The 26,937-nt window shown below is 42.5% G+C and overlaps 2 protein-coding genes across 4 annotated transcripts in view; both read right to left on the bottom strand.

Moving 5' to 3' along the window:
• Positions 1 to 1,980: 1,980 nt before the first annotated feature.
• On the bottom strand, positions 1,981 to 14,462 carry LOC147638345 (uncharacterized). The gene is made up of 6 exons (XM_086798275.1): positions 12,647 to 14,462; positions 12,395 to 12,473; positions 3,720 to 3,882; positions 3,512 to 3,628; positions 2,973 to 3,379; positions 1,981 to 2,838 (listed from the first exon to the last, which is right to left on the bottom strand). Exons 1-6 carry the CDS (start codon positions 14,164 to 14,166, stop codon positions 2,203 to 2,205), a joined length of 2,922 nt encoding a protein of 973 aa, XP_086654401.1. The 5' UTR covers positions 14,167 to 14,462; the 3' UTR covers positions 1,981 to 2,202.
• Positions 14,463 to 26,334: 11,872 nt separating this feature from the next.
• Positions 26,335 to 26,937, bottom strand: part of LOC147638344 (uncharacterized) — a 57,024-nt gene continuing 56,421 nt past the window's right edge. Inside the window, exon 4 of one of the 3 annotated variants that reach the window (XM_086798272.1) lies at positions 26,335 to 26,892. In XM_086798272.1, the coding sequence (XP_086654398.1) occupies positions 26,601 to 26,892 (292 nt within the window). In that variant the 3' untranslated portion in view covers positions 26,335 to 26,600. The remainder of the gene's footprint in view (positions 26,893 to 26,937) is intronic. The other 2 variants (XM_086798273.1, XM_086798274.1) reach the window with 2 other exon arrangements.

The following is a 26,937-nucleotide window of genomic DNA, read 5'->3' as shown; positions in this document are numbered from 1 at the left end:
ACCCAATGATGTATATTTAGACTAGAAAATCAACCTAGACTAACTCATTGAGACGCTGGACACATTACTTGGGTGGTCAGGCATTGTACAAATGAGTCTTTTATTTATTAAGTCATTTTTACTAATGAAAAAACACATAATCCCATTCTCATAATTGAGTTCTAAGTCTTCTTGCTCTTGTGAGATTGAAGTAGCTTGTATACTTTCTCTTCTTCTTTTGTTCGAGGTCTTCTTCCGAGCGATGAGCCTTGGAAGGACTTCCTCCTGGTTAGGATCTCCGCACAAACTCTGACCCTAGGGAACCCTTGGCCTCAAAGCACAAGATGGATATTCACAGAGATGCAAGCACGCGACTGTAGCCCATCATTTGAGTGAGAACAGATTTGCAACCAATCTCTTGTGTGCTTGGGATCATCTCAAGCCGGCCATGCAACAATCAACTCCAATAGCCTTCGAGGAGTACCTCGAGAGAGGCCTTATTGCAATCATGGGCAAAGACCGACTTAGCCTGGACATCGACTCTTCCATCCCTCGAGAGTGGCTGGCCTCGATATTGGATCCTTCTCCGCGATGGCGAGTGTGTTCAACCAAGCACAGTATACCCCTGGCAATTCATGGCAGGAACAAGTACTCTGCTTTACCCACCTCCTCTATTCAACTTCATAGCAAACTGGAGAGATCAAATACCCCCTTACAAGGCCTCGGGGGAAGCACCATGCAGAGAGTGAGGGTGACTGGTTTTCACGCACGAGTGGCACATCGACCCTCCACTGGCCAAGGTGGTTAGAGAAAAACTATGGCGGCTATGGGTGTGGAAGGACCAACCTATTACAAGTCCCCAATGGGACCTGGAAGGGTGGACATGGCAAGATCCAAAGGACAAAGAGGACTTGCCCGGTACCCCCTTCTTTGCCTACACTACATGAGTGGGCCGCAAGATTCACATGTTAGAGGTGAAGGGCACTCCAACAACAACAACACATTGGCAATCCCAATGCCTCCCGCCACATTTCTCACAAATTTCTAAAAGCGGCTATGGAACATCTTTTGGTCACCGAAGTCCACCGTTTTCATGTGATAGGAGCTTAGCCATTGGCACTTGGTTGACCATTGGGGGCAAAGCAACATTTTTTCATAGGAGTGGCCATCCCTAGGAGTCTCAGCATCACTATCTTTGGGATTGCCCAAAGGCCGAGCAAGTCTGATAGAAGATCCTATTCATTTTCGCTATGGATCGGATTGTATTGTTATATGGGGCACTATTGCTTGCCGTATGAGGAGGGTGGGGGACTAGCAAGTCTCTCACCTTTGTATTTCCATTGTGATTTTCAGCTCTCCCTATTGGTGTCACTGGACCCCTGGGATTGGAGATTTGTAGTAGTATAGCTGCATGGCATATATGGAGTGCTCGATGCAACGACCCCACCTCACCCCACCAACAGAGTGTATCTGGAACATCTAACTCATCATCCATACCCTCCAAGGTCAAGGGGGGCAACTTTAGGGCAGCTCAGATCGCATGCAAAAGCGACGGGAGGCCTTCCTCGAGATCTGGCAACACAGTCCCTTTCTTACAAATACTGGTGGCAAGTCCTCTTGGCATTACAGACCACCTCCGTGGTTATTTCCCCCTCCCCCCATTGTATGAGATAGCCTTCTCCTCCTAGAGTAGCCAGCCGGAGGAGAAGTGCATCCTCGCTTTTGTCCATCTTGACTCACGTTTCACTTTCGAGACGGATTTGTACTTGGCCATCTTGGTTGTTTCATCAGTAACTAATATAAGGATCTTTCTCCGAGAAAAAATAATAAATCTTTGTTACTTGGCATTAATCATCGTTAATTAGCTTCCGCATAAGTAGTCATGTTACACGGGTTAACACACCGTGAAAACTTGATCTGATGCAGACCGAGTTAGCAAAGCTTTTGAAAATTTAAGTTACATGTCGTCAACTTGTGCTAGCCTAAAAACTTGCTGTTGTGCACTTCAATGGGTGAGCTTTTTACAAATTCCAACAAAATTCTCTTGCCTTCTACAACCTGGACTGACTTCATGAGTCCATAGCAACTTTCAAGTGTGTTACCAGCATCATCTCAGGCCTCCCAAGTCTCAATTAACTTCACCACCCCATAAATAACAAATCATGTACCACAGGGTGTTTGTCACCACATAAAGCAACAGGCATACATTACATATATAGATATTCACTGTTCCATCGGTGAAGTATGTCCCTCTCTTTCAGCATGAGCTTCTGATCTTGCCGGATTGTAACTGCTAGTCATGTCTGATTGAGGTAACTCAACTTGGTTCTTTGGGCTCTTTCCACCTGTTGAAGCAGTTGACATATCAGCAACTGTGGAAGCAACTGCTGTATCCACCACAACTGTAGAAGCATTTGGTGTATTCACTATTGTGGCAGTATTTGGCCTATTCACCAGTAAGGAAGCTTTCGACATTCTGTCCACAGCAGGTTCCTGTTCAGGAGTCAATGTAGCGTTGCCCAGAAGCAGTGGGGTAGACTGGGAAACATTCAAAGCTTCTGACATATATGTAAAGGGGAGCTGTGGTGGCACAGCTTTATAATCATTTGACGCTTGTGACATGTATGTCAAAAGGGGCTGTGGTGGCACGGAATCATTTGACACTTCTGAAATGCATGTCAAGGGGAGTGGCACAGCCTTGGAAAGATTTGATGCTTCTGACGCATACGTCAAGGGAGGACAGGATGGCACAGCCTTGGAATCATTTGAAGCAATCATGGGAAGCTTAATCTTTTCTTTATACTCCTTCATTTCCCTTACATACCTCTCTTTGTCCTTAACGCCCTGTGCTTGATATGGCTGCAAATGCAGAACACAGATATTTAATGTGGGGACTCGACACTCTACACTATTTTGATGTGGGGACACAACACTCTCAAGTATTTTGATGTGGGGACTCAACAGTATTTTGATTACACAGTTTAGGCACATACAGTTTTCTCGTCTTCAGAAAGTTTGTTCCACAGCTCCCCAATCATCTTACTTATCGCTCTGTCTTTATCAGGTTGCATGGTCTTCAACTTTGCCCGTTGCTCAGCAAAGAAGAAGTTGTAACCTGTTTTATTCTGCCTGGGGGCATTTGGATCCTTCCTGAATATTTCTGTCTTCCTTCTCTTTCGGCTCACAGTGGGGACCAGATCAGCTGATTTTAATTCTGAGCCCACAATCTGCATCATACCTGGCACACAGGCATTTTGAGGTACGGTATTCGTGGAAGCTACATGGTAAAGAACTCCTCTCATTTTTCTGGCACCAACCATCACAGTCACCAGGTATCCATTGTCAAACTTTCCATCAATTGCTCCAGTGACCATTGCTCCAACTGATGAGGCAGGATCAACTGTAAAGAGCAGCAGAAATGACATTAAGAACCGCATTACAAAACTAAGCGTTGAATTGATAAGGAGGTAGAAGGAAAGAGAAGAAGAAGAAGAGGGGAGGGGGGGTGCGCTGTATGTGTTTATATATGGACCTCCAAGTGCTTGGGCAGAATCAATTATTCCGTTAGTTATAATTTGCCCGCTTTCCATTTCATTTAAGCCTTGCTGAAACATGCTTGCATCTTCTTGTTCAGAAAGAGCATAAGCAGCTGCAAAAGCCATTACAAAAAAGAATAAGTTAACATGACTTCAGTGCATTCAGCAGGCATTCTCAATCATGCATTTTCAGCCCGTGCATACCAGGAGGAGGAATGATTCTGCCACAAGCACCAAAATAATAGACTTGCTCATAGTGATGAAGAGCACTGATGTAGCTGCTGCTTAAAATACAGGAGGCGGTCATCACACTCGGAGGAAAGTTGAATGCAAGAGCGACCTCTTTCCATTTTCTATCCCTGATCACCTGAAAGTTTTGATAAAGCACACTTACAAGCTAAAATCTGTCTAAAGACTAGAAGTCAATAAGAACACTGCATTGACATAGAAACCTAACTAAAATACAAACATCCGCTAGATACCTCAGCTTGCAGTCTAGGAGGACACAAAACAAAACAAAAGAACTTTGATCCTTACATGCTACACAACGAGAGTATCAGATTCCTTCCTTTTGCTGCTCATATCTCCCCCTTGATGCTACTTTCCAACCACAGAACTAATAGTTTAGACAAAACCCATCACATGAAAGGCTTTTGAGACCTAACAAGCAAGCTTCACATATAAAACCTTTTCCACAGCATTTTAATACAAGTCCAAGACAAAAGGAAAGCGAAAAGTAGAGGTGGTATCGACAAAGGGACAAGGAAGAGCAAAGGTTTTATAGTAAAACTTCCTCTTGGAATACAAGAGGCAGTCCACAGACTTGGTGAAAATCGACACAAGGATAGCCTCTTTGGACAAAGAGCTTGTCACATGAAATGCATAGAGCTTAATCTATGCATTAAGCTCTATGCATGCATTAAGACTTAATCTATGCATGCATTAAGCTCTATGCATAGATTATGAACAGAAACCCAAAACAGCTTTATTCCTTGATTTACATCTGTAAGGAACTTCCCCAAGATGCCAGGTGTAAGGTCTCCATAGACAACGCCCAAGGATTATCTAACCCGGAACCGAAACCCTAACGAGGTTTCATAGACCCAACATCGAACGCATTGCAGGACCGCGATAGATTGTGGGAGCGACTCACCACCCAACCGTAGTTTCAGTGCCTCGAACCACCCCCGAGCCTGAGGCCTGATTGTTGTGAGCTTGCTTGGTACCGATGGCCCGAACCTAGTTTCAGATACCACTACGCCGCAGTTGGCATGTGGCTAGAGCCATCGGTGGTCGTCGAGCACAATGCATGAGATGCAACCACCTGCAGGAGTCACAACGCCATTGCCTCTAGGACTGTCCCAAAGCGCAGCAAGTTTGGCTGAGGATTCTCCATCTATTCACCACCTCCCAGACATCCTCCCACATCATCACTTGGGGGGCAGTAACCAATTGCCTGGGTGACGAAGTCAAGACCCGCCCTTCACTATGAGAAGATAGACAACGATCACGCCCTCGCGATCACCCATTGCAGGATAGAGTCTATCCCCACCCTCAACTCCCCCCCGCACTTGTCAACAGTGGGAGATCATCAGCAGCATTGCAGCATGGCAGATCTGGTGGGCATGATGCAGCGAGGGCATTGAGCACCCCCCCCCCCCCCCCACAACACACACACACACACACACACACACACACAAGCAGAGTCCATCCGTGCTATATGGACAGATATCATTCATACCTTCAGGGAGATTCGGTGCATGCAAAGACGTCAAGACACCTTCCTCCACACCAAGCAGCAGGGCTTCTTCCTCTCGGGCAGTGCTGGTGACCTCACTCGGCACTACAAGCCACCGGTTTGGCTTTCTGACCCCCCCCCCCTCCCTCCGAGAGTGGCCAGCCATGAAGGGGACTACCCTCCCCAAAGTTTTTCCACTTTTGGAGGCTCTAAGCATGTGCTTCAACCTGTTGGCTGGTTTTTCATATAACTAATAGAGGGATCTAAAATAAAATTAATAGCCCAATAATTGCTACATAAATGACCTTGGGGACAAGTTATTTATTAAGGTATCCACGTGGTAGACAAGAGGGCTACCTACGCCGTGCAAGACCTCATGGCCATGGAGCTCCAAGGTGTGAGCTACCTGCCAAAGGAAGAGAGTGACCTTCTGAGATCACAAGCCGTCCCGCAGTTGCTTCTAGTAGTCTTTGAGGAAACTGTGAGATGTCTCAGGAGAACCAATAGCCTACTAAAGTGGGAGTACTATCAATCTCGTGCATCTGGATCCACCAGCCAAGCCTCACTGAGTAGTGGAAAAAGGGGGTGGTTAGGCTCTTTGGGCTGAAGATGTCAGTCCACTCTCATGTACTGTCTAGTAGCTAGCTGTAAAACGGCTGGCCACAATCACGCGGCCAACATGGGAGAGGCGGGTGCTTCTTCTAAATGCTCAGAAGAAAGGGGGCAAGCTGCTGCTCGGCTGAGATGTGAATCCCTACTTGACACCCAAGGTATCTGACTGGGGTGCCCCTCGGGATCCACTGAAATGACGCAACTAGATGCCAAGACGGGATGGATGAAGACCCAACACACGACTTGTGCCAGTTGATCTGAGCTCAGAAGGCTAAGCAGAAGGTCTTGATGGCGAGGGCAAATCTCTACAGGTTCCCTCGCTCTCCCGAGAGATAGGCGGCCGTGTCGTCTACAAACTCCGAGTCAAGTAGCTCCTCTTGGGATCTTATGGGGAGGTGAAGACCCTGGAGTCCTATCTCCTACGCGGAGAAAAAGCTGCTCATCGCCTCCGCCACGAAGAGGAGGCATCCCTGTCTGACTAATATGGAGATCGAAAACCTATCCCCTGTGGCCCCTTGAATGAGGACCTGACTGTGAGCTACCAAATATAGGGCGGAGACGCTTCTAATCCATCCAACCAAAAATCCCATCCTGAGTATGGTGCCCTTCTCAAAATGCATAAGAAGAACAACCATGTCCTCCCTATGAAATTTGGTTGCAACAATCACCTCCACAAAACTGAAGATGTTATCCAAGATGCTCCTATCATGGATCAGGTCGGGGAGATGAGGCTGCACAGCAACAGCTAATGGATTTGGCGAGAATTTTCTAAGCATTTCCTAAGAGGGTGATGGGACGCCCTGTCACCAGCCTGGACATTTTCAAGTGTGAAAGGGGTCTCGTGAACTCGAAAGACGTCTAAATATTTGGAAAGTACAAGCTTTGGGAATGGGGGATTATCCTGGAATACAAAGGACCACAATCCTAAAATTTAGGAGTTGCTATTTTTGGCTCAACTCTGATGGAAATTATGTTCGCGCCATTACATCTGGAATTGAGCAAATACCAAGAATTGCCAAAGTACCTATGACAAATGGGCTACTAGTTGGAATATTTTTAGAGGTAAAGATTATGGGAGAACCCATCTCTTAGATTGGGACATGTGGCAAGAAAGTGAATCAAAATGAGACAAGTGGCCTCACGCTTGTCAGAAAGTGGATCAAAGTGAGACAAGTGGCCTCACACTTGTCACTTCAGCTATTGTGTGGCTCTCCACTTGCATTATAGCCTTCTCTTGCCATTTTAGCTCATGGGAGACCCAAATCTATAAATTGGAGCCCTCTCTTCATTAAAGGAGGCTCTCTTGCGAAAAGCCTGAACACTAGCCTCTACCACCGTTGCAAGCTACCCTAATGATGTATACTCTCTCTCTCTCTCTCTCTCTCTCTCTCTCTCTCTCTCTCTCAGGCTGTCCATGAAGTATACCGGCTGTTGGGGACTGTTTTGGAGGCTTCCATCGTGAAGAAATACTGAAGGCAAGGGTATTTAATCATTTATTATGATTTCTAGCCATTGTACTTGTTGTACCAACCCTTGTACTTGCTGTACCAGCCACTATACTGGCTGTACCAAGCCTTGTACTTGTTGTACCTACTGTACCAACCCTTGTACTTGTTGCACCAACCAATGTACCTGTTGTACCGACCACTATACCTGTTGTACCAACCACTGTTCTGGCTGTACCAACCCTTGTCCTTGCTATACCAACCACTGTACTTGCTATACCAGCCACTGTTCTGGCTGTACCAACCCTTGTACCCACTGTTACAAGCCATTGTACCTATTGTACCAGCCACTGTACTTGCTGTATTGGCTGAATGGAGAGCTAAACCTGTTGTACCAGCTCTATTGCATGAAGACCCATGGTTTTTGGGGAAGAATCAATACCCACACGGAGGTATATGGATTATATTATTGGCTGACATTTCTACAACCTGTGTTCCGACTTGGTTGCCTCGTGTTGGGCTGTGTTATGGGATTTGTATATAGATAATCCAGCATCTCCTGTAGGGAGAGTAAGGCCCGCAAAGCTTGTACATGATATTATTATCCTTGGGTAATAAAATACTCCAAGGGGGGAATCGGCCCATTCCGGCCTCTATTCGGTGTCACATGTGCAAGCTCCATTTTTAGCATTTGTGGATGTTTTGTCCAGCTTTTATGTTTTATGCAAAGTGATGATGGATATGTGTTAAGGTTGTGGCCATGTTTAAATGTTTTAATATGCATTGATGGTATCAACAATTGTGTCAAAGGCCCTAGTTCCCCGGGCACTCGCAAGTTTCACGCCCCCACTGTCGTCGAATCTCCAAATAGTCACCACCCTCCTTCGGCATCAAGTGAATCAGCCCCTCAGAAAGTCTCTCCGGCATGTGACCTAAGGCCATGATCTTATTGAAGGCAGCCATGAAAATGTCTTCCATGAGATCCCAATTCTTTGCACCGTATGTGATAGGCACTTGCTACGGTCTCCTACTGAGAACATAGTTGCAAGCATTCTTTGCATTCGTGCATTCGCATTCGAGAATGCCGAGTTTGCAAAAGAATGCATTGAGGGTGGATGCATTCGCATTCGTGGCAGGTTAAAAAAATAATTTTTTTGGGCATAAATAGAATGTTCAAAGTCAATGCTTGAAAACACAATGAAAAACTTGAAAGCTTGAAACTTGAAATTGCAGGTCAAGTTTGCAAAGGGATGCAAACTGCAAACGTTTGCAAACGTTTGCAACACCATGCATTCGCGAATGTTTGCAACTATGACTGAGAATGATCATGCCTAATGCTCCACCTTTGGAATTGATGTGAGAGCCAATGGTATGCTCCTTTGAGCACACAGCTCCTAGGGAATGCTTTCCTCTTGCTTTTCTTCCTGAAGACCACCTCAAAAATGCTACCCTAGCTGCATTCTTCCATGGATATGTGCACCTTTCTAGGGACAGCTGAGTGCTTAGATGGCTGAGCCTAAATGCTCTAATACCAATGTTGCATGCGCGGAAGCCTTGTTACACTTGATCCAGTCCTAATCCTATTGATTAGGAACATTCACAATGAATAGATGGCACAGAGGACAGAGAGATGAACTGTATTTTCAGTATATTGATATGGTACAACAAAAAATGTATATTTCTGTACAACTTCTATGGCCTTTGGCCCTACAAAAGAGGACTGATTTCTAACTTAATTGTAACACGCGGAAGCTCTGGGAGTCTTCTTTCAGCCCTAAACACTCTTGGAAAACCATCTGATGCAAAACGCAGATATAGAGAGAGAGTAGAGAGAGAGAGAGAGAGAGAGAGAGAGAGAGATGTACTGGAAATTCAGTATATTCATATGGTACAAAAGGTACCCCTACTACAACCATAGGCTGTCTTCATAAAAGGTGGTAAAACACCAAAATTCTGCCCTAAACTAGGACCCTAATGATCCACTCCCTAGTGGAATGAATGATTCCATCTATGAGCACTTGATTCCTTTTATATGTCCCTTGGACAAATGGTAGACTAGCCGACTGCTCGTCGGCCAATCCTAAATGCATTTAATGCTCCTTTTAACGCAGCCGACTGGTCTTTTCCTTGAGCATGATGCGCATGCTGCTGCCCTTGTCCTCTGGTTCAGCCGACCACGTCCATGAGCAGCCGACAGCCGTCTGATCCATGCCTGTCTCCAGTCTTCACTGCCAAAGGTGCTCTGTACTCCATCATCCTGGTTCTACTCTTTATCTGGCTGCCTCTTCTGGATGTAGCCCTGAAAATGTCCATGGCATCTATGATGCACATGGCATCCCCCTCTGCTAAACTTGATGACGGGATTCCAACCTGCTCTTGGATGACTGTCATCATCCCAATCCTTTTCCCGAAGTCCCTCTGTCATCATCCATCCTCCCTGGCAACCCTTTTTCTCTGAAAACCCGGCCTATTCTCCAAACCACTCTGTCTCAGACGAAGATCTATGCATCTGGTTTCCTCTAGTCCACCATCCATTCCTGCCCTGACTCTGAACACCGTCTTGGTCTTCTTTCCTGAGAAATGAGTCTTAACACTCACATCGCCCTTGGAGGATCAACCTCCCCTGGGACCGTTGCCCGGGAACCTATCTGGCTCACAGGACTGCCATCCCGTTTGGCACTGTGAAACACCACCAACAAACCTCCTTGGAGTTCTTCCCGCTTCTGTGCTCCTTGCCTTGGGCTTTGTATCTGTGTACTTTCCTGTGCCTTGGACCTGTACACCATCATATGGGACTGAATCAGTGTTTAGCTTTGCTGAGCTTGATGCTGCGGAAGCTCTGGGTGTCTTCTTTCAGCCCTAAACACTCTTGGAAAACCATCTAATGCAAAACGCAGATATAGAGAGAGAGTAGAGAGAGAGAGAGATGCGCCGGAAATTCAGTATGTTCATATGGTACAAAAGGTACCCCTACTACAACCATAGGCTATCTTCATAAAAGGTGGTAAAACACCAAAATTCTGCCCTAAACTAGGACCCTAATGATCCACTCCCTAGTGGAATGAATGATTCCATCTATGAGCACTTGATTCCTTTTATATGTCCCTTGGACAAATGGTAGACTGGCCGACTGCTGGTCGGCCAGTCCTAAATGCATTTAATGCTCCTTTTAACGCAGCCGACTGGTCTTTTCCTTGAGCATGATGCGCATGCTGCTGCCCCTGTCCTCTGGTTCAGCCGACCACGTCCTGAGCAGCCGACAGCCATCCGATCCACGCCTGTCTCCAGTCTTCACTGCCAAAGGTGCTCTGTGCTCTATCATCCTGGTTCTACTCTTTATCTAGCTGCCTCTTTTGGATGTAGCCCTGAAAATGTCCATGGCATCTATGTTGCACATGACATTAATGGACTGACCGTTGACCTCGCTGGAGATGAACTATGACCTGCCACAAGATGGGGTCAAATGAAACTTTTTCTTGTAGAAAAGCTCACAATTTACCTTGGGTTGACGTAAAATTTTTCAAAAGAAACATGTCAAATCTGGCTCCAAAATACTGTTGGTGAACTCCTAGTCTGAGCTTTTTGCTTTTGTTTTAAAAAAGCAATCTTGATTTTTTATTTTTTTTCACTTGCGTCTCACTGTGCACGTCGCTGACTTTGTGGCTCACACTCCAAGCCTACAACGACTTTTGGTTCTCTCCGCTATTCAATGCATGCTTGCTTCTCCACGTTGCAATGATTTATCCCATGTATGCTGCCTTGTGCCTTCATGCAAGGGTATAAGGGCTACGCGAAGCCCTCTTATGCTTGAGTTAGAGAGGTAGAAGGCTCTCTCTTCTTGTCCTCTCAATGGTTGATGCCAATGTCATGCCTGTGCTGGCAAGCCTAGCGTGTGCGGACTGCTATGTGCCTCACGGCCACTGTGCCTACTGGTTTGGTAGTTTCTGTGCGCTCTCTGGTGGCTTCTGTGTGCCATTATCCCAATTGTCTGCCGGTGGCCTTGGGCGTTGTGCCCTTGCAGGTCTTCTGTTTCCTTCGCAGCCGCCATCTGAGAGTCGACAAAATTTCCAACCTTTTTGACGGAAGCCTTCAGGCCTAGCCTTATATAGGCTCCTTATGCACAGGTCGGCCAAATTTCTGCTGTCAGCCAGTTCCCTTTTTTTGTTGGGTATTTCAGATTCTCCCTTTTTTGTTGGGTATTTCAGATTTTCTTGTGTCCTGTATGTCCACCTCGTATACCTCTAAGTATGTGTGTAACCATCTATATGTGTTTGTATAGGTGTGAACACCCCAAGTATGTGTAAGTGTGCCTATATGTGTGTGAACCCCCTCTTATCTAGATAAGATAAGTGTGTCATGTGTCATTTATGTATTTATTATGTGTGATTTGTTTGGGTGAGAAGATAAGGTTACATGCCTACAAAAGCATTGTACTTGGTGCAAAGCTTCACATCATCAATCTAATCTAATCCTAGTTGAGTCGTGCATTTTGGCCCACGTGTACTTCCATCTCTCTTTCTGTCTCTCTCTACATCATGGCTACAATCATGTACTTTCACCTGCCATAGCTGTTGCTGGAAAACCCTAGCTCTGGCTGTTCCTTCATTTTAGTCCACAACTAACAAAAATGCTTTAAAAAACCATGAATGCTCATGTCGGCCAGCCTTGATGATACCCATATGTAAGCACCTGCTATCGGCCAGGTTCCTAAGGCTTGATGCTTGTGGACTTACAGCTTCTTCCCTACCTGAGCCTGCTAGTGTCCTAAACCCTGCCCTAAAACTGTTGCCTAATCATGGGATTAGATCTGAGGTTAGCCATGCCATGGCTGTGCAAGTGACAATCATCTTGCTTAAGCATGACTATTCACACCAATTGGAATGATTGTCACTTGAACAACAGCCGTATTACTTATTAAAAGCTCATGTACGACTTCGTATTGATTACAAGCACATTTTAGTCTCATTAACCATTTTGGCCTTTCACAATACCATCTCTCCTTCTTCCCCACAAAAAAACCAAGATGGTGACTTTTTTAATTGATGAATACTGAGCCTTTATGTCAAAGTTTGGACGCATGTTACCACTTCTAGACCACCCCGGCATGTGACTTCTTTGTAGAGTTTGTACAGGTCCACATCACTCTCTCCGATCTTCGGAAGACTAAACAAAACATGAACATGTGAAAGTGCATACAAAATGTGAGTTTTCTGCATGCCAGTAAGCTATGTGTGCAAATATTCATGTATTCTAAATAGAGAAGGCTTTGTATACATATATGCATGTACTCACATGTGCATGCTGACATAAGCCAAAATTCCCAGTATGCACCTTACCTCATTTGTAAGCCAAGTGCTGCATGTAAGCTTTGAAGTGTCTCTATAAATAACCTTCGATCTGCAAGAACTGCATTGTGAGTTGCCATAGGAGCCGGATACACTTGTTCAGAACCTTGAGGAGAAGCTACACTCCTGCGCGGGGATTGCATGGGTAAAGGATGCTCTTTTTCCTTTGGGGGACCATCTTGACCCAAAGAATTAGACACCACAATAGGCTCTGAAAAAGGCACTCCTGCTTTTTCTGACAGAACAGAAGGGGCAGGTTGAAAAATGAAACCTTGTTGTGGCTGTAAAGAATGGCCATGAAAGACCTTCTGTTGCTCTGAAGTTCCTTGCAAAGGAAAGACCTGCTGCTTAGAATACCCTTGCATAGATTCAGGCTTCTGTTGATCAGAAGGTCGTTGCAAAGAAGAACCCTTCAGCTGATTTAAAGGCCCCTGCAGTGAATGTGCTTGCATGATAACAGATTTATGTTGCTCTGAAGATCCTTGTGCCGAAGTAAGCTTTAGTTTATCTGGGGAGGCTTGCAAAGATTCAAATTTTGGTTGTTCTGGAGGTTGTTTTGGAGAAAAAACAACCTTCTGCTCAACTGCAGGACCTTGAAACAGATGTCCTTGCCAAGGTGCATGCTTCTGTTGGTCTGGTTGCAGAGAAGACACCTGAGGCCTGTGCGGAGATGCAACCTTATGTTCTTGTGCAGATCCTTGAGAGGAGAGAGGTTTCTCTGGTTCTGGTGAAGAGCCAAGTTTCTGCTGCCCCGAGAACACTGGCAGAGAAGAATGCTTTTGTCGCCCTTCAATGGACACAGGGTTTGGTTGCAATACGAGCCCTAGCTTATGCTGCTCTGAAATTCCTTGCAAAGATGAAGGAAGCCCTATAGAGCCAACAGCCTTCTGCTGCTCTAAAAGACCTAGCAGGGATGCAGGCTTTGGTTGCTCTGAGAGTCCTAGAAAGGACAAAGGTTTCTGTTGCTCTAAAAGCTCTATCCAAGTGGCAGGCTTCTGCTGATCTGGGACTTCCTGCAAAGATACAGGCTTCTGATGCTCTGAGAGTTGCTGTTCTGGAGGTACTTGAAAAGCCAAAGGGTTCTCATGCTCTGGGGATGATGGCTTCTGATGCTCTGAAGGCCCAGGTTGCTGTGCAAATTGTGATGTCATCTGCTCGGAAAAAGTTGATGTCTTCTGCTCATCCCGAAGCCCTTCCAGATATGATACTGTCTCTAAAGTCTGGCTTGGGTATGCAAGCGTCTGTTGCTCTGCCTGGCTTGGCTGAGGCTCTTGCAGGCATGCAACTGTCTGCTGTCCTATAGCCCACTGGCTTGGCTGCTGCAGTGAAAGGCAAGTTTCAAGGTCTCCTTGCTCCTGCGTGACTGCTTCACGGGGAGAAGTTTCTGCTGCAACAAGTTTAAATGGCGAAAAAGAAGAAGAAGAAGAAAAAGAAGGCGCTTGCGCAGAAAGGGACAGAAAAGTCCCTGGCCCTTCTTCTTGCTCCCGCTGCGAGTTCTGTTCAAGCGACATTTGTTATTCTGTCCAAAGAAGGAAAGAGCATTCGTTCAACTTACCCTGGGTGCGGAAGAAAGCTGTCTTTAGCCATAGCCGAGAACGGAGCCTCTGTGTTTTTGCATGGCCAGGCCCTTACTTGCTGTTTTTCCCTCCAGGTAAAGCTTCAGGCTGTGCTTATTTCTCTCTGGGAAGAGCTTAATATGCAGGTGCAGAGAAATCCAGTTTACATGCTAACAAGAAGGTCCAGCGAGGAAGAAACGTTGCGCGATGCGTTCCTGACTCGAGCTGCATTTGCTTTTGCTTGGGGTGACAACACTGTAGCGTGCTTTCGTTCTGTTTGCTGCAAAAAGAACTGTTAGGGGAGGAGGGCGGACGAGGAGGTCAAGGACTAACACAGAAACCCGCCTTCTTTCTTTATTTAGCCTTAGTTTTCCTAAATCTACACGGCTTTATACGGTGTAAAGTCTGACCGTCTACATTAAATTTTATAGGAAACAAAGATTTTCCCAGGATTTTCCGTACACGTGTACACCCCCATGTTAGTACTTGTCTTAGGTGAGGCTGGGGTCACACGCTTTCAGCCTTGACCCTTAAATCCTCGCTACACCTTTCTCATCAACAAGTGGCAAAGCTGCATCTGAACATGGTTTCTGCTCCCACTTTGTACGTCTAGCACTTTCTGCACAACCTATATTGCCTTTTTCCAAGTGGGTTGCACAAGCTTCCAACTAGAAGCTTGTGAAACCTCCCTTACTCAAGCAACTTTGCTCTTCAATTTAAAAAAAAGCGTCTGTTTTTTTTTTCGCATGAGAAGTTTGTGAAGGAAGGTTATCGACGATCGTTCACACATGTTTATGCCATGTCGTCCTAACTTTCAAACATTCGCATCGATCGTGCGGATTGGGTTCTATCATTTAGGCACACCAACACCTCCTTGCTAAGATATTATGCATCCCTACATTGCTAAAACCACATTTATTGGCCCATTTGCTCCATCTATCAATCCAACTCTAATAGGAAGGGAGAGAAGCCATGTGACGATATGTGGCCTCTCATTGTTTTCATTATGTTAGTTATATTTTGCATGTTAGGTGTGATGTGGTTACATAGGTCTTGTTCTTTGTGGAGTGATGAGTCAAGAAATGTTGATGCAACAACAAGTGTGTAGGAGATGGATTCAACAACAAGTGTGTAGGAGATGGATTCAAATGAAAATAAGCCTTAAGTGGGAAGGTTGATTTTATAGGTTAAGCTTAAACACCACCTTGGAATCATGTACATTCTCCTAGGTCAAAGGATCGTAAAATGGTTTTTATGAGTTTAACACAATATGTGTTATTCACAAGTCCACTCTACCTATTCACTACCCATATTTGGGTCACTACCCATTAATTAATTAATCGAGCTTGTTAAATTAATTAAGGTTCTAATGTTCAATTAACGAGCTTTGTAGCTTTTTACCCAACCAACCCTTCCATTTTTTTTATTTTTTTATTTTTTATCCCTCTCTTTGCGCTACAGTTTCCTCTCATCAATGTTCATATTCGTCAGCGTTCATCTTGCTCTTTGAACTTTTGTTTTTATTTTTTAACATTTTTTTAAATTTTAAACAATGTGTTGCCCAATGTAGCTCTCTCTCTCTCTCAGACAATTTAAACAATGCACGTTCATTTTCAGAGTAGCTCTACGTCACAAAAATTTTACAAGGAGGCATTCACAATAGACAATCGAATTCCACCGCCTTCTTTTATAGGCACCTAGAGAGGCGGTCGACGATGAAGCGATAAAAATCTAGAAACATCCCACGGCCTTTGAGAGCACCATAAGGTTTCCAAAAAAAAACCTAAAGCTTCCAGTCAAAGGTTCAAACCCTCACTAGTTAATTAATGTGAAAGAGAATTTGGTACCCATATTAGAACTTAGGTTTTTTTATAGTGTTTAGTGTGCAAATGTTGCATTATGTGAGAGTATACTGAAAGAAACACCATTTTAGGCTTACACCTCGCAGGTGTGTGGGCAAGGATTGAATCCAAGACTTATGTGTTCCTGGTATTCTCCCTTAACCAACCCAAATCATTGATTTTCTTTGGGACCCACAAAGTACTTGCCAAGGGTGGCGGCTATATTTTTGAGCTAGTTTAACACGAACACTTCGTATCTCCGAGCCCTCTTAAAATTTTCTATAAAAATTTGCCAATTCTCAAAGCCTCATAGTAGAAGGGATTAGATCCGTTAGTGCCCAAACTCGGCTTATGTTAACTTCTATAGAGCCCCCTTTTTCACATTACACTTTAATGTGTCCATGACTTCCAAGTAATATGCATCCAAAACCCAAAGGTAGAGCACAGGGAATTTGCACGAAATTCTAGCAAGTTAATTCACTATTTGTTGAGCCTCATTGGACCCTTCAAACACATTCATCATGTGGAATGCCTTATTCCTGGACCAAACTTGAATCCTTGCCATCCCCCATCCAAAGAAAGATAGCCACCAAAAACGCTCGGCTCAAAAGGAAATCTATTAACCCCATAAGTAGATACATAAACATACATATTTTCATCGTGTGTATAGCATCCACCTAGATCATATGGAAATGAATCCAAACCACTCTTACTCACATAAGAGAAGTATAAGCAATGAAGGTCTTCCTCACATATGCTAGCGTCAGAATAATATGCATCATCATCATCATCATTGGAGGCATAGGTGTCATGGCCAATCATGGTCATGAATCACCATCATAGACCTCCCGTGAGTCATCAACATATATATATATATATGTGTGTGTGTGTGTCCTCATAAATGCCATATCATCACTATAGATGTCCTCATAGGCATCGTAACCCATAGCATCGTAACCCATATATGTGTGTGTGTGTGTGTGTGTGTGTGTGTGTGTCCTCATAAATGCCATATCATCACTATAGATGTCCTCATAGGCATCGTAACCCATAGCATCTTCCGCATAAATGTCCTCACATGGATCACAATCATTTGCATCCCCAATATCATCATATGGATCTTCAACACTTGTCTCATCTTCATGAGACCATAATACACATTGACCTTTTGAGAGTCACCATCATGAAAATTACTATAACAGTCATCCCCTTCATCGAGTGGTCTCATCACAAGCATCACTATTCCCAAAATCATTTTCATCAAGAGAACCATGCAATTGTCCTTCATTAACCTATCTACACTTGCATCCTCATCGCTATCCACTAGTTCATTTTCAGCCACCGATGCATACATAGAAATTTCTTAGTATTTCTCATCGGCATCACCATCTTCACTTGAAGAATCTTCGTAGAAGTAATTGTCTCCAATGAAAGACTTGGACTAAAGTGAAATCCTTGTAGATTTCCCGCTAAGAGATGAGGTAGGCATGTAAAATAATCCCAGCAATAACAAGACCTCATTTGAGAGCAATGTCATCATCACCTTGCATAATGTATTAGACCACTTATATGGATTCTTTGTCTAGCTTTTGCACAAATCCACCCATGCTTTCCTTTTCCTTGATATCTGAATTGAAGAAGGAAAGGTAACAATCCTTCTTGGCATACCTAGACAAGGATTCCTCATGTAAAGATGCCATGCATTTATGTCTAAAGCTCATTTGCTCTCAAGTAGCGACAAATTTTTACACAATCTCATAGGCCCCAATCCCACTCATAGTTGCGCATTTCTTTCACCCACCAAGATCTAGCTTTATCAAGCTAGATCTTGCCACCAATATAAATCACTTTATCAAGCTTGCCACAAGGAAAGGTATAGAAAAAAACATCCCAATTATGAATCTAATCCCTGAGTCCCATGCAATTTCACCATCAAAAGAAAACAAAGCTTGTGAAAATGACTCTCCACTTTTGAACCATAAACCACTCACTTGTGAAGAACCCATGTACTCAAGGAAAACTTCCAATTTCATTGGTTCTAGCAAACTTGAATGCGCAAGTTCATACATTATGAAAAATCTTACGCATCCATACTTTTACTCTTGTCCACACTCCTTACTTGCATTGAGGAGGCACCAAACATAGTACCATACATAGGCATACCCGGCACATTTGTTCCACTTCGATGCAGGTGAGAAGAATCTACTGGGAGATAAAGGGTAGCATGAGAAGATTTAGGAAGTGTGGAGATATTCTAGGAGAGGTGGAGAGAATCAAGCAAAAGAGGTGGAGTGAATCAAGGAGAAATCAGTGGGATTTGATGCTTGGATGTAAACACTATAATCACATCTGAATTATCATCTAATCACTTTGTTAATGATGTTGATTCTAGCATTTGATCCACCATAGCTCATCACATTGCTGTAATTTTAACACTCCCAAGAGGGTTTGGTCAAAGTCAAAGTGAAATTATATTTCAATTTGACTTTTTCAAAGAAGACAACTATGTCCATTGATTGACTAAATAGTAATGGATTGAGGAATTCAATGGCTTTACTCGAAGCTCTAATAGATTACTCTCAAAATATGTAAACACTGGGGCAAGATACAAAATAGGCTATGACTCAATTAGAGTTTTTGCTTGCAATTTACCTTGCCGGTTGGGATAGCAAATGATACCAGAATTGGGAGCTTAACGACTTTAGACATAGCCCTTAGAGAGTACTAAGAGGTTATGCAATCACTCACAAAATAGCCCTAACCCATTTTTGCTGAATTAGGGTTTTGTGGTCCTACCCAGAACCTAGTCAAAACTGTGAAAAACACCAATTCAATGCACTCAAAGGCATCCATTGTCCACGGCAATTATGCATAAACTTTCCTTGATCAAGAAGGCATTAATCCAATATTCAACAATGCATTAAACCTTTCCCATCAAGTGTAGCTAGGGAGGTTTGAGAAAATATTGCCATGGTCTCCTTTGTTTTTGCATCGAGATTTGAACATGAAAACTACGCAAATACCATTGCATTGCCTTGCCAATTTGAAACCATGCCAATGCTAAATGATGGATATCGATGACGCACTATGTGTATACATCAAGCACATTGAAGCCATCAAAGATCTCCATCAAGAACCTCTAATAATCCATTGGGCTCCAAGATCATAGCTTGTCTTAGAAGATCTCCAAGAACTTTATTAAGAGAACTCTATGAAACTTTATCAAGAAGCTTCAAACAAAAAACCCTGTACCATGGCAAATCTCCAAGGAATCTCCATCACTTGAACACCATTCACCATGAAAACTCATCAAGATTCAAGATCTTAACCTTCTCCATTGAAGCTTGCCACCATAAGAAATTTTTCTAAGATCCTTCATAATAGCATTTTCAAATTTAATCTCCATGGTCTTCTTGGACGAAATGGAGCTAGACATGCGGCCCTACTTGTAGACTTTGAAATTAAATATGTGGAAGATGTCAAATGCTTGCTCTATAAAAGCACAATGAAAGAAAGCTACAAACATTCTAGTGCTCACGAACTGCTCATAGTGCTATTGTGCCGTTAGCCTGTAGACATGGCCACCCCCTATGCGGCCTTCTTTGGTTGCTCCAAGGCTTAGACAAGCCTAAACGAGCTCAAGACCGCACAGCATGAATGATGGCCTGCATAGTAGGTCTGGTCACCTTTGCATATGATTTAAATGTAATTCCTTCTTGACCATGTGTCCAAGTCGTGCATAAGCCCGTAGAACCCTCTTTTTTGGAATTCCATTACCACAAAGGAGTGGAAACTCAACCTAAATGTGTATAAGCCATGCATAAGCACTTAGAACCCTCTCCTTTAAAAATCCATTATCACAAAGGAGTGGTGGTGGAAACTCAACCCAAATGTCTTGATTTTGACATCTTGAAGGATTCCCATGGGTTTTTCTTGTCACCTTGTTTACTAGTGGTGAGAGCTTCCCTAAGTCCTTTGCAACTTTTGGTGATTATGCTAGCTTTAGCACCGCCATCCAATATTATAGTCATTAAGAACCATGTGTGTTTAGAAGTCCATTACCACAGAGGAGTGGTGGTGGAAAACCCAAATGTCTTGATTTTGACATCTTGAAGTATTCCCATGGGTTTTGCTATGTTCTCAATAAGTGTTACCTTGTTCCCCAAGTCCTTTGTAACTCTTGGTGATTATGCTAACTTTAGCACCGCCATTCAATGGGGAACTTCATGTTGGGTTACCACCATTTGTTGTAGTGTTACCTTGTTTACTAGTGGTGGGCTTCCCCAAGTCCTTTGTAACTCTTGGCGATTATGCTAACTTTAGCACCGCCATTCAATGGGGAACTTCACGTTGGGTTACACCGCCATTCAATGGGGAACTTCACGTTGGGTTACAACCATTTGTTGTAGACATGTATAAGACATGTTCTTCATATAGTAACTTGCTTACCCTTTGCACACAATAGGGAGCATGCCATGCATTTTATCGCTCTCAGAATAGAATCCCAACTTATTCATTGGGAATTTAGGCAATCCTTGCTTGAGTTTTAGCTAAAGAAGGAGAGCACTCACTTGGGCATGGCTCAATCTCTTTAGACGCTTGATATGGGCTCTTAGATTTCTATTCATCTATTTTGATAGGTCTCTCCAAGATGAGTGTTTCCTTGTAAAAGAGAATCACAACTCAGACTTTTGAGGACAATAAGGTTGCAAGGCCTATGATGTCCCCCCAAGGGCGATATTCATAGGTGGGGTCAGACCTATATAAAATCCGCACTAGGTCCTCCTTTAGAGGCCATGCCTAGCTAGGTATGCTGACCCATGCCTTAACAATTGCATTTAGTCTCATGCCTTGACAATTACATTTAGCATTGCCTCATCAAGTTGGATTAGTTTTGGAGAATCTAAGAACATGCACTTTTTCCGTGATTTTCTTGGCATAGCTTTTGGCATGTTCTAATGCTTCCTTATTGGTTTTAGAATTAGCTTAGGGATGTGCCTAGACAGGTTTAGTGGTTTGTACTCAACCACTTTCTCAAGGATTGATTCTAGTTAAACATGTACTTTCCCTAGAAGCTCTTGTTTGTTTACATTTCCATCAACACTAGGTTAGGGTACTCTTTCGATTTCTTGGGAAGTTTTGAATAATCTATTAGTTCCTTCTCCTTGTCAAGAGATGGTTTGAGTGGGAGGTCTTCTACTATCCCACCAAGGGAGGCAACTTTAGAACACTTGTTTGGAACCACTTTCAATGGCCACAACATGTTATTGTCCTTGACAACTTGTCGCGCATTGTGTTTTTGTGTGTTCTTTTAATATTTTTTTCTTTTGGACCGATGATTCTAGTCCTTTCCCTATTTGTGGGGTTTTTATGGTTTGTGAAACTTGTCGTGCATTACATTTTTATGTGTTCTTAATCATTTTTTTTAATCGATGATTTTGGTTCTTTTATTTTTTTAATCAAAGATTCTGATCCTTTTATTGTTTATGGTGTTTAATTATCCTTTAGTTTTGTGCCTCAGGCTTTTGCACTATGACTAATTCAAAGTCCAAACTCAAGCTTTTTATTTTTGCACAACCCTCTTTGGCCTTTGCCCTTATCTTTGCCTTCTTACATCATTAAGAAGGGCGATACGGATAAGTCCTCCTTACACACTTACTAGGTTAAGGCTCATGGAAGGTAAGGCTATGCTCAAATCCAAACATGTGTAGCATGTTCCACCTTCATATGGGACAATATTCAAGTCAGCAGAATATTTGGAGTTACTTGTTGGTGTGTGAGGGCTTGGCTTCGACACACTTGTGAGAAGGCTTGTATAGTGTTTGACTTGAACATAGGGTTCACTAGCCCATAAGTTTTTGACTTGAACATAGGGTTCACTAGCCCACGAGTGTTTGACTTGAACATAGGGTTCACTAGCCCACAAGTGTTTGACTTGAACATAGGCTTGTATAGTGTTTGACTTCTTGAACATAGGGTTCACTACCCCCCACAAGGCATGACGTGCATCTTGTTGAAGATCATCAAAGACACACTTGTGAGAAGTCTTGTATAGTGTTTGACCTGAACATAGGGCAGCTGACTACCCCACGTCATAGCATACTTCTACAAATCGGGGTTCAAGTTCTGAAGTCTTCCTCACGTGTATTAGCCCCGATGCTGGAAGCCATTGGGTCAACTTTTAGGCTAGTCCTACAAGTGCCCCCTATCCTCCCTGCCTTGTCGACCTCTGTTGCACCTAAGTGGTCACTATGCGTTAGGGTGCATATGTGGTTCCTATGGTTATGGTGCTTGCTTGTGAACAATGAGCTTTTTGAGGACCTTTTTTGCAAGAACTTTGCTAGGGATTTTCCTAGGGATAGGAGTCATAGGAGATGGTGTACATGAACCTCTCAAGTGACATAGCCTAAGGCTCTACTTGGGCCATCATTTTGCTAGGGATTGCCCTAGGGATAGGAGTCATAGGAGACGGTGTGCATGCACCCCTCAAGTGACACAGCTTAAGGCTCTATCTTGGCTATCATTTTTCTAGGAGTGGCATGTCATCTCTCATGGCTGCCCCTTGCTAGGATAGTGGCTCATGCTTCACCCACACATAGTGTATTATAAGATGATGATGTATTTGGGTTGAAGATACTAAGTCATCTTCGCAGAAGGACGATGCATGAGGCTAGAATGATTTTGTTGAGTCCTCATGTTGGGTTGGGCAGTACGCATGATGTACATGGCATGGGGGATCATGAAGATGCACACCAAGACATGTCGCCATCTAAAGAGGATTTCCAAGATGTACAGTATGATAGATTTGATCACGATGCCTTTTGCAAGGCCATCTTGTATTGTGCAAAGTGACTTCCCCCTCCTCCAACATTATGAGAGGTGGGCAAAAACACCGGCTAAACGTTTGCTTAGGTTCAAGGTATAAACCACATCTTTACCATGGGAATTGTCTCATGGGATGTGTCGGGCATCAAAGGGCTTCCCATATGTAGTAGGAGGCGCCTCATGAAGGACTAGCTCCATCTTGCTATTATAGATGAAACTATGGATGTGCTCTTATGTTGCACGAACACCAATTGGATGGGCACTAGTGTGGTAAAATTGGTATGGTTATTTTTTGCTACAAGGGGTGTATGCATTTTTGTTGTAACGTCACTTATGCCTCATGTTATTGGACATGGTGTTATCATACATGCCACGGTGGTGAATTATGGTCATGCATGAGGGTCAAAAATTGGATATCTTGAATATTTATGCACCTAATGTGCGAGGTGAGAGGGTGGCCTTTTGGAACACCATCACAAAACTCCTCTCCCAAACAGATCGTTAGATAGTTAGACGGGATTTCAACATGGTTGACTAAATACTACAAAATCACCTTAAACCTATCAATGGTTGGTGTACTTAGCTCATTGTCTCCATACTTGTAGGAAATGAAAATACCAAAACATTTGCCAAGACTTCCATTATATAAGAAAGTCATTTTCTCCTTACATTATTAGCACCCCAATTGTGTTGTTTAAGTGCCAGCTACAATATTGTGTAGTGTGTATCTGTTTGTTGATGCACTTGGTGTTACTATTTTATTGTGAGTAATATTAGCTCTTTTATAGTTAGTATCTTTGAACAATTATCTACAGTATTTCACTAGGAGAGGTGTGTGTCATGATATCTTTTATATGCCTTGGAAGCATGGCTATTCACCCATGTGCATGTTGTGAGAGGTTGACATGAACCCAAAATAGTGATTGCAACAAATATAATATTGAGAACAAATAGAATAAAGAAATACTCAAGATACAATATTGGGTTCAATTTGCCTCCACACAAGAGTGCCCACGGTTTCTCTTGGTGTACTTAAATATATTTCATGGGATAGCTTTTGGGGCTCAAAATAATGTGTTTTATAAATATGCCAACTTCTTCAAGAATAGCTTGCTTCAAAAGTAGCTTTCGTGCAAGCTAGGCTTCTTTAAAAATAAGTGTGAGCCTTGAACCTTATAAAAGTACACATATCTTGAAAATTCAAATATGCATAAGGAAGCTTTTATATGTCCCAAGTAATATATACACATTGCTAAAAAAATATGAATGATGTCCAAAATAAATTAATGGCTCTTGTTGTCACAAAATCGAATACTATTCATCGATATTTAAAATCGAATACTATTCATCGATATTTAAAATCGATTATCTCAAGATATTCCTAACCAACACCAGCTAGCCTCCATTATCCGATCCAACGATATGCACTTGCATCAACTAAGCCAATCAATTATTTATTAATTGACCAAAATAAACAACCATACGAAACGTCATATTAACAAGACAATGCAACGAATACTCCTAGGCATGTATAGATTTACCCACGTACATGAAAAGTAAGCTATAATCACCCGAATTTAGAAAGGTGTCCCAATCTAAACCCGTCTCGGAGAATTCATAAAAGTGAAAAATGTGAGAATATATATTCCTTGGATTAACTCGAATCCATAAATAAGAAAGCATGGAAATATATATTCCATAAATTTACTCCACATAACATACCCCGAGGGTGACAAGTAACTATCCTCAATTGTCACAAAATCATCAATAATAATCATGGGTTAGTATTCGTATAAGATACAATCAAGGATGGATAGATGGTGAGAGCATGATCAAGTAACCATTGAGAATCTTCGACGAGGTGTCCTTTATACTTGACTAAATATCGATGATAAACATTATCTTTTTTTCTTGTTTAATTTAGTCAAATTAGGTAACAAATACCAATACATGAATATATTAAATAAAGAATTAACAAATTGTTATAAATTAGTTTTTTGGTAGAGAAAATACGAATAAAAAGTTGGAGCAAAAAGTTAACATGTCGCATGGGTTATGGGTAACAAATAAGGGTTCGATTCTATAATCCTCTAAAGACATTCATTTCCATGGTGATGAATATCTTTTCAGGGGGTAGGAGTGATTGTAGGAAACGTAAGTTAGCAAGATAACATGAAATGAAGGTATCACATCATTTCTAAAATTTATTTTTCCTTTCTTTTCTTCTTCAATCTTTTTTTTGTATCCTCACTCAGCAAAACAATTTTTTTACATAGGTTCCCCGAAAGTATGAGAGACCAATTCATCTTATAGTAGCAATGAAGATGGATTGTAGTAGTATTGAAAGGACTCAACACAAATGCTACTCATCAACTTCTAAGTATGATGGCTATAAAGGTGGAAAAGTTTTCACACTTTTAAGTGTGTTGTGCGTTTTTATCTTTGGTGTTGTGTTTTATATCTTTGCTATGTTAGCATGTTATGACGTGTGTCAGCGATATCATCATGATGAAGCTTTGTAATACAAGGTACAATCACTTCTCTTATGAAATACAACACAACTAGAATCTATTATTCCCATAAAATGTAGCAAGTTTTGTAAGTTATCTAATATAAAATACAATAGTATTCCATAAGAAGGGTGGGAAAGGTTGTTGGGGGTTGTGTGTGTGTGTTGGCCATCTCATAATTGGATGGATTTATAGTAAAATGGGGCTTGTAATATTGTCATCTCCTATGATATATACACTAGAATGTTGTTTTTTTAAAGCGTTGGTCCTTTCCCTTGAGGAGAGGGACTCCCGAGACTGCATCAATAAATCTAGTGAGTTTCCCTCAATGGAGTACCTTTGTAATGAAGGCAATGAGGGCAATTCTATGAATGGAAGTTATTGATGTCACTACATATTTCAAGTGTGGGAGGAAAGTGTGTATAGATAGTAGCATAAGCATGTCGTCCTTGACTTAGATCCTTATTCCCATTGTTTGTCTTGTTGCATGTGTCATGCATGTTTTTGGGTAGTTAGGATGTAAAAAATTGGCAAATATAATTTTCAAACGTGAAAATTGTATATACATGGTTAAAATTGCCCAGCTTTCAATCACATATACAAATCAATGCCATGCCATTGAACAATAAAGAAAATGCCACTTGTCAAGGTAAACAATAAGAATTACTTTCAAAATTATAGCACTTGGATCAACGAAATCTTTGAAGCCGTCAAGCAAGACAAGACAAGAAATGGCTAGAGGCCTACCATTCCTGCCACATGAAAACACAGTGCACACACCATTTCCGTAGGCAGATGCACACACCATTTCCGTAGGCAGAAGCTTTCCTCAATGGAGGGTATGAAGATATAGTATCTAATTTTACACTAAAGCAAATTGATGGAGAGAGAGACAGAGAAATGAACAAGACACTCAAACAGAACAAAATGTGGATGGCTTGACTGATGCTTAACGTAAAAGGAATCAAAAAATTCAAAGCCAGTTTTGCTTGCACCAGAGATAATTCTATGGAATGACAGTTTTTTGTGAAGCCCAGCATTTGTTCATTAGGCAGTCTCCCAGACGCATTGAAGAAAAAAATGCACTTAAGAATCTACTCATAGCTCACTATAGCCTGCTGACATCAATTTTCACACCACCAGAAAATAGTAACATATAAATAGAAAACAGTCCAAATTTTGCAAAATTGAGCCCAAGTCTATGCTCCATTAATTATTGGAAACCAAAGAATCTGAAGAAAGACACAAATTTCTGAACTACTTTTCTCTTCAATGAAAAATGGCTGGAACGGTCAAGCTCGTTGGCTGGAGCTATAGTGTTCTCCTTTCTTCGTTTTCGAAAGAAGGCCTTCATGATTTCAGAACAATCACTTGCCAAAACACCACTTCTTACTTTGATGTTGGGGTTGAATGGATGTACAAGACTCTTTTCATGGGTTGCCACATCTTCTCCACATGATAGCTCCTCCTCTGTAGAATGAGCTGAAGGCGGCCTTGGAAAGAGGCTGCAGGTTGTATAACAGCATTTAAGGTATTGGCACCTTGTATGT

This window comes from Cibotium barometz, chromosome 5, assembly GCF_041138505.1.
Source record: "Cibotium barometz isolate CiBa-2024 chromosome 5, ASM4113850v1, whole genome shotgun sequence".
Lineage (NCBI taxonomy): Eukaryota > Viridiplantae > Streptophyta > Polypodiopsida > Cyatheales > Cibotiaceae > Cibotium > Cibotium barometz.
Note: the sequence above shows the minus strand (reverse complement) of the source record. Positions and strands in the feature narration are given on the sequence as shown.

Excerpts from the sequence above, each read along its gene's own strand:
- LOC147638345 (XM_086798275.1), bottom strand. The coding sequence starts at position 14,166 with ATGTCGCTTGAACAGAACTCGCAGCGGGAGCAAGAAGAAGGGCCAGGG. Across the intron at positions 12,474-12,646 it reads GCACTTGGCTTACAAATGAG|TCTTCCGAAGATCGGAGAGA; the intron begins GTAAGGTGCATA and ends TGTTTTGTTTAG. Across the intron at positions 3,629-3,719 it reads CAGAATCATTCCTCCTCCTG|CTGCTTATGCTCTTTCTGAA; the intron begins GTATGCACGGGC and ends TGGCTTTTGCAG.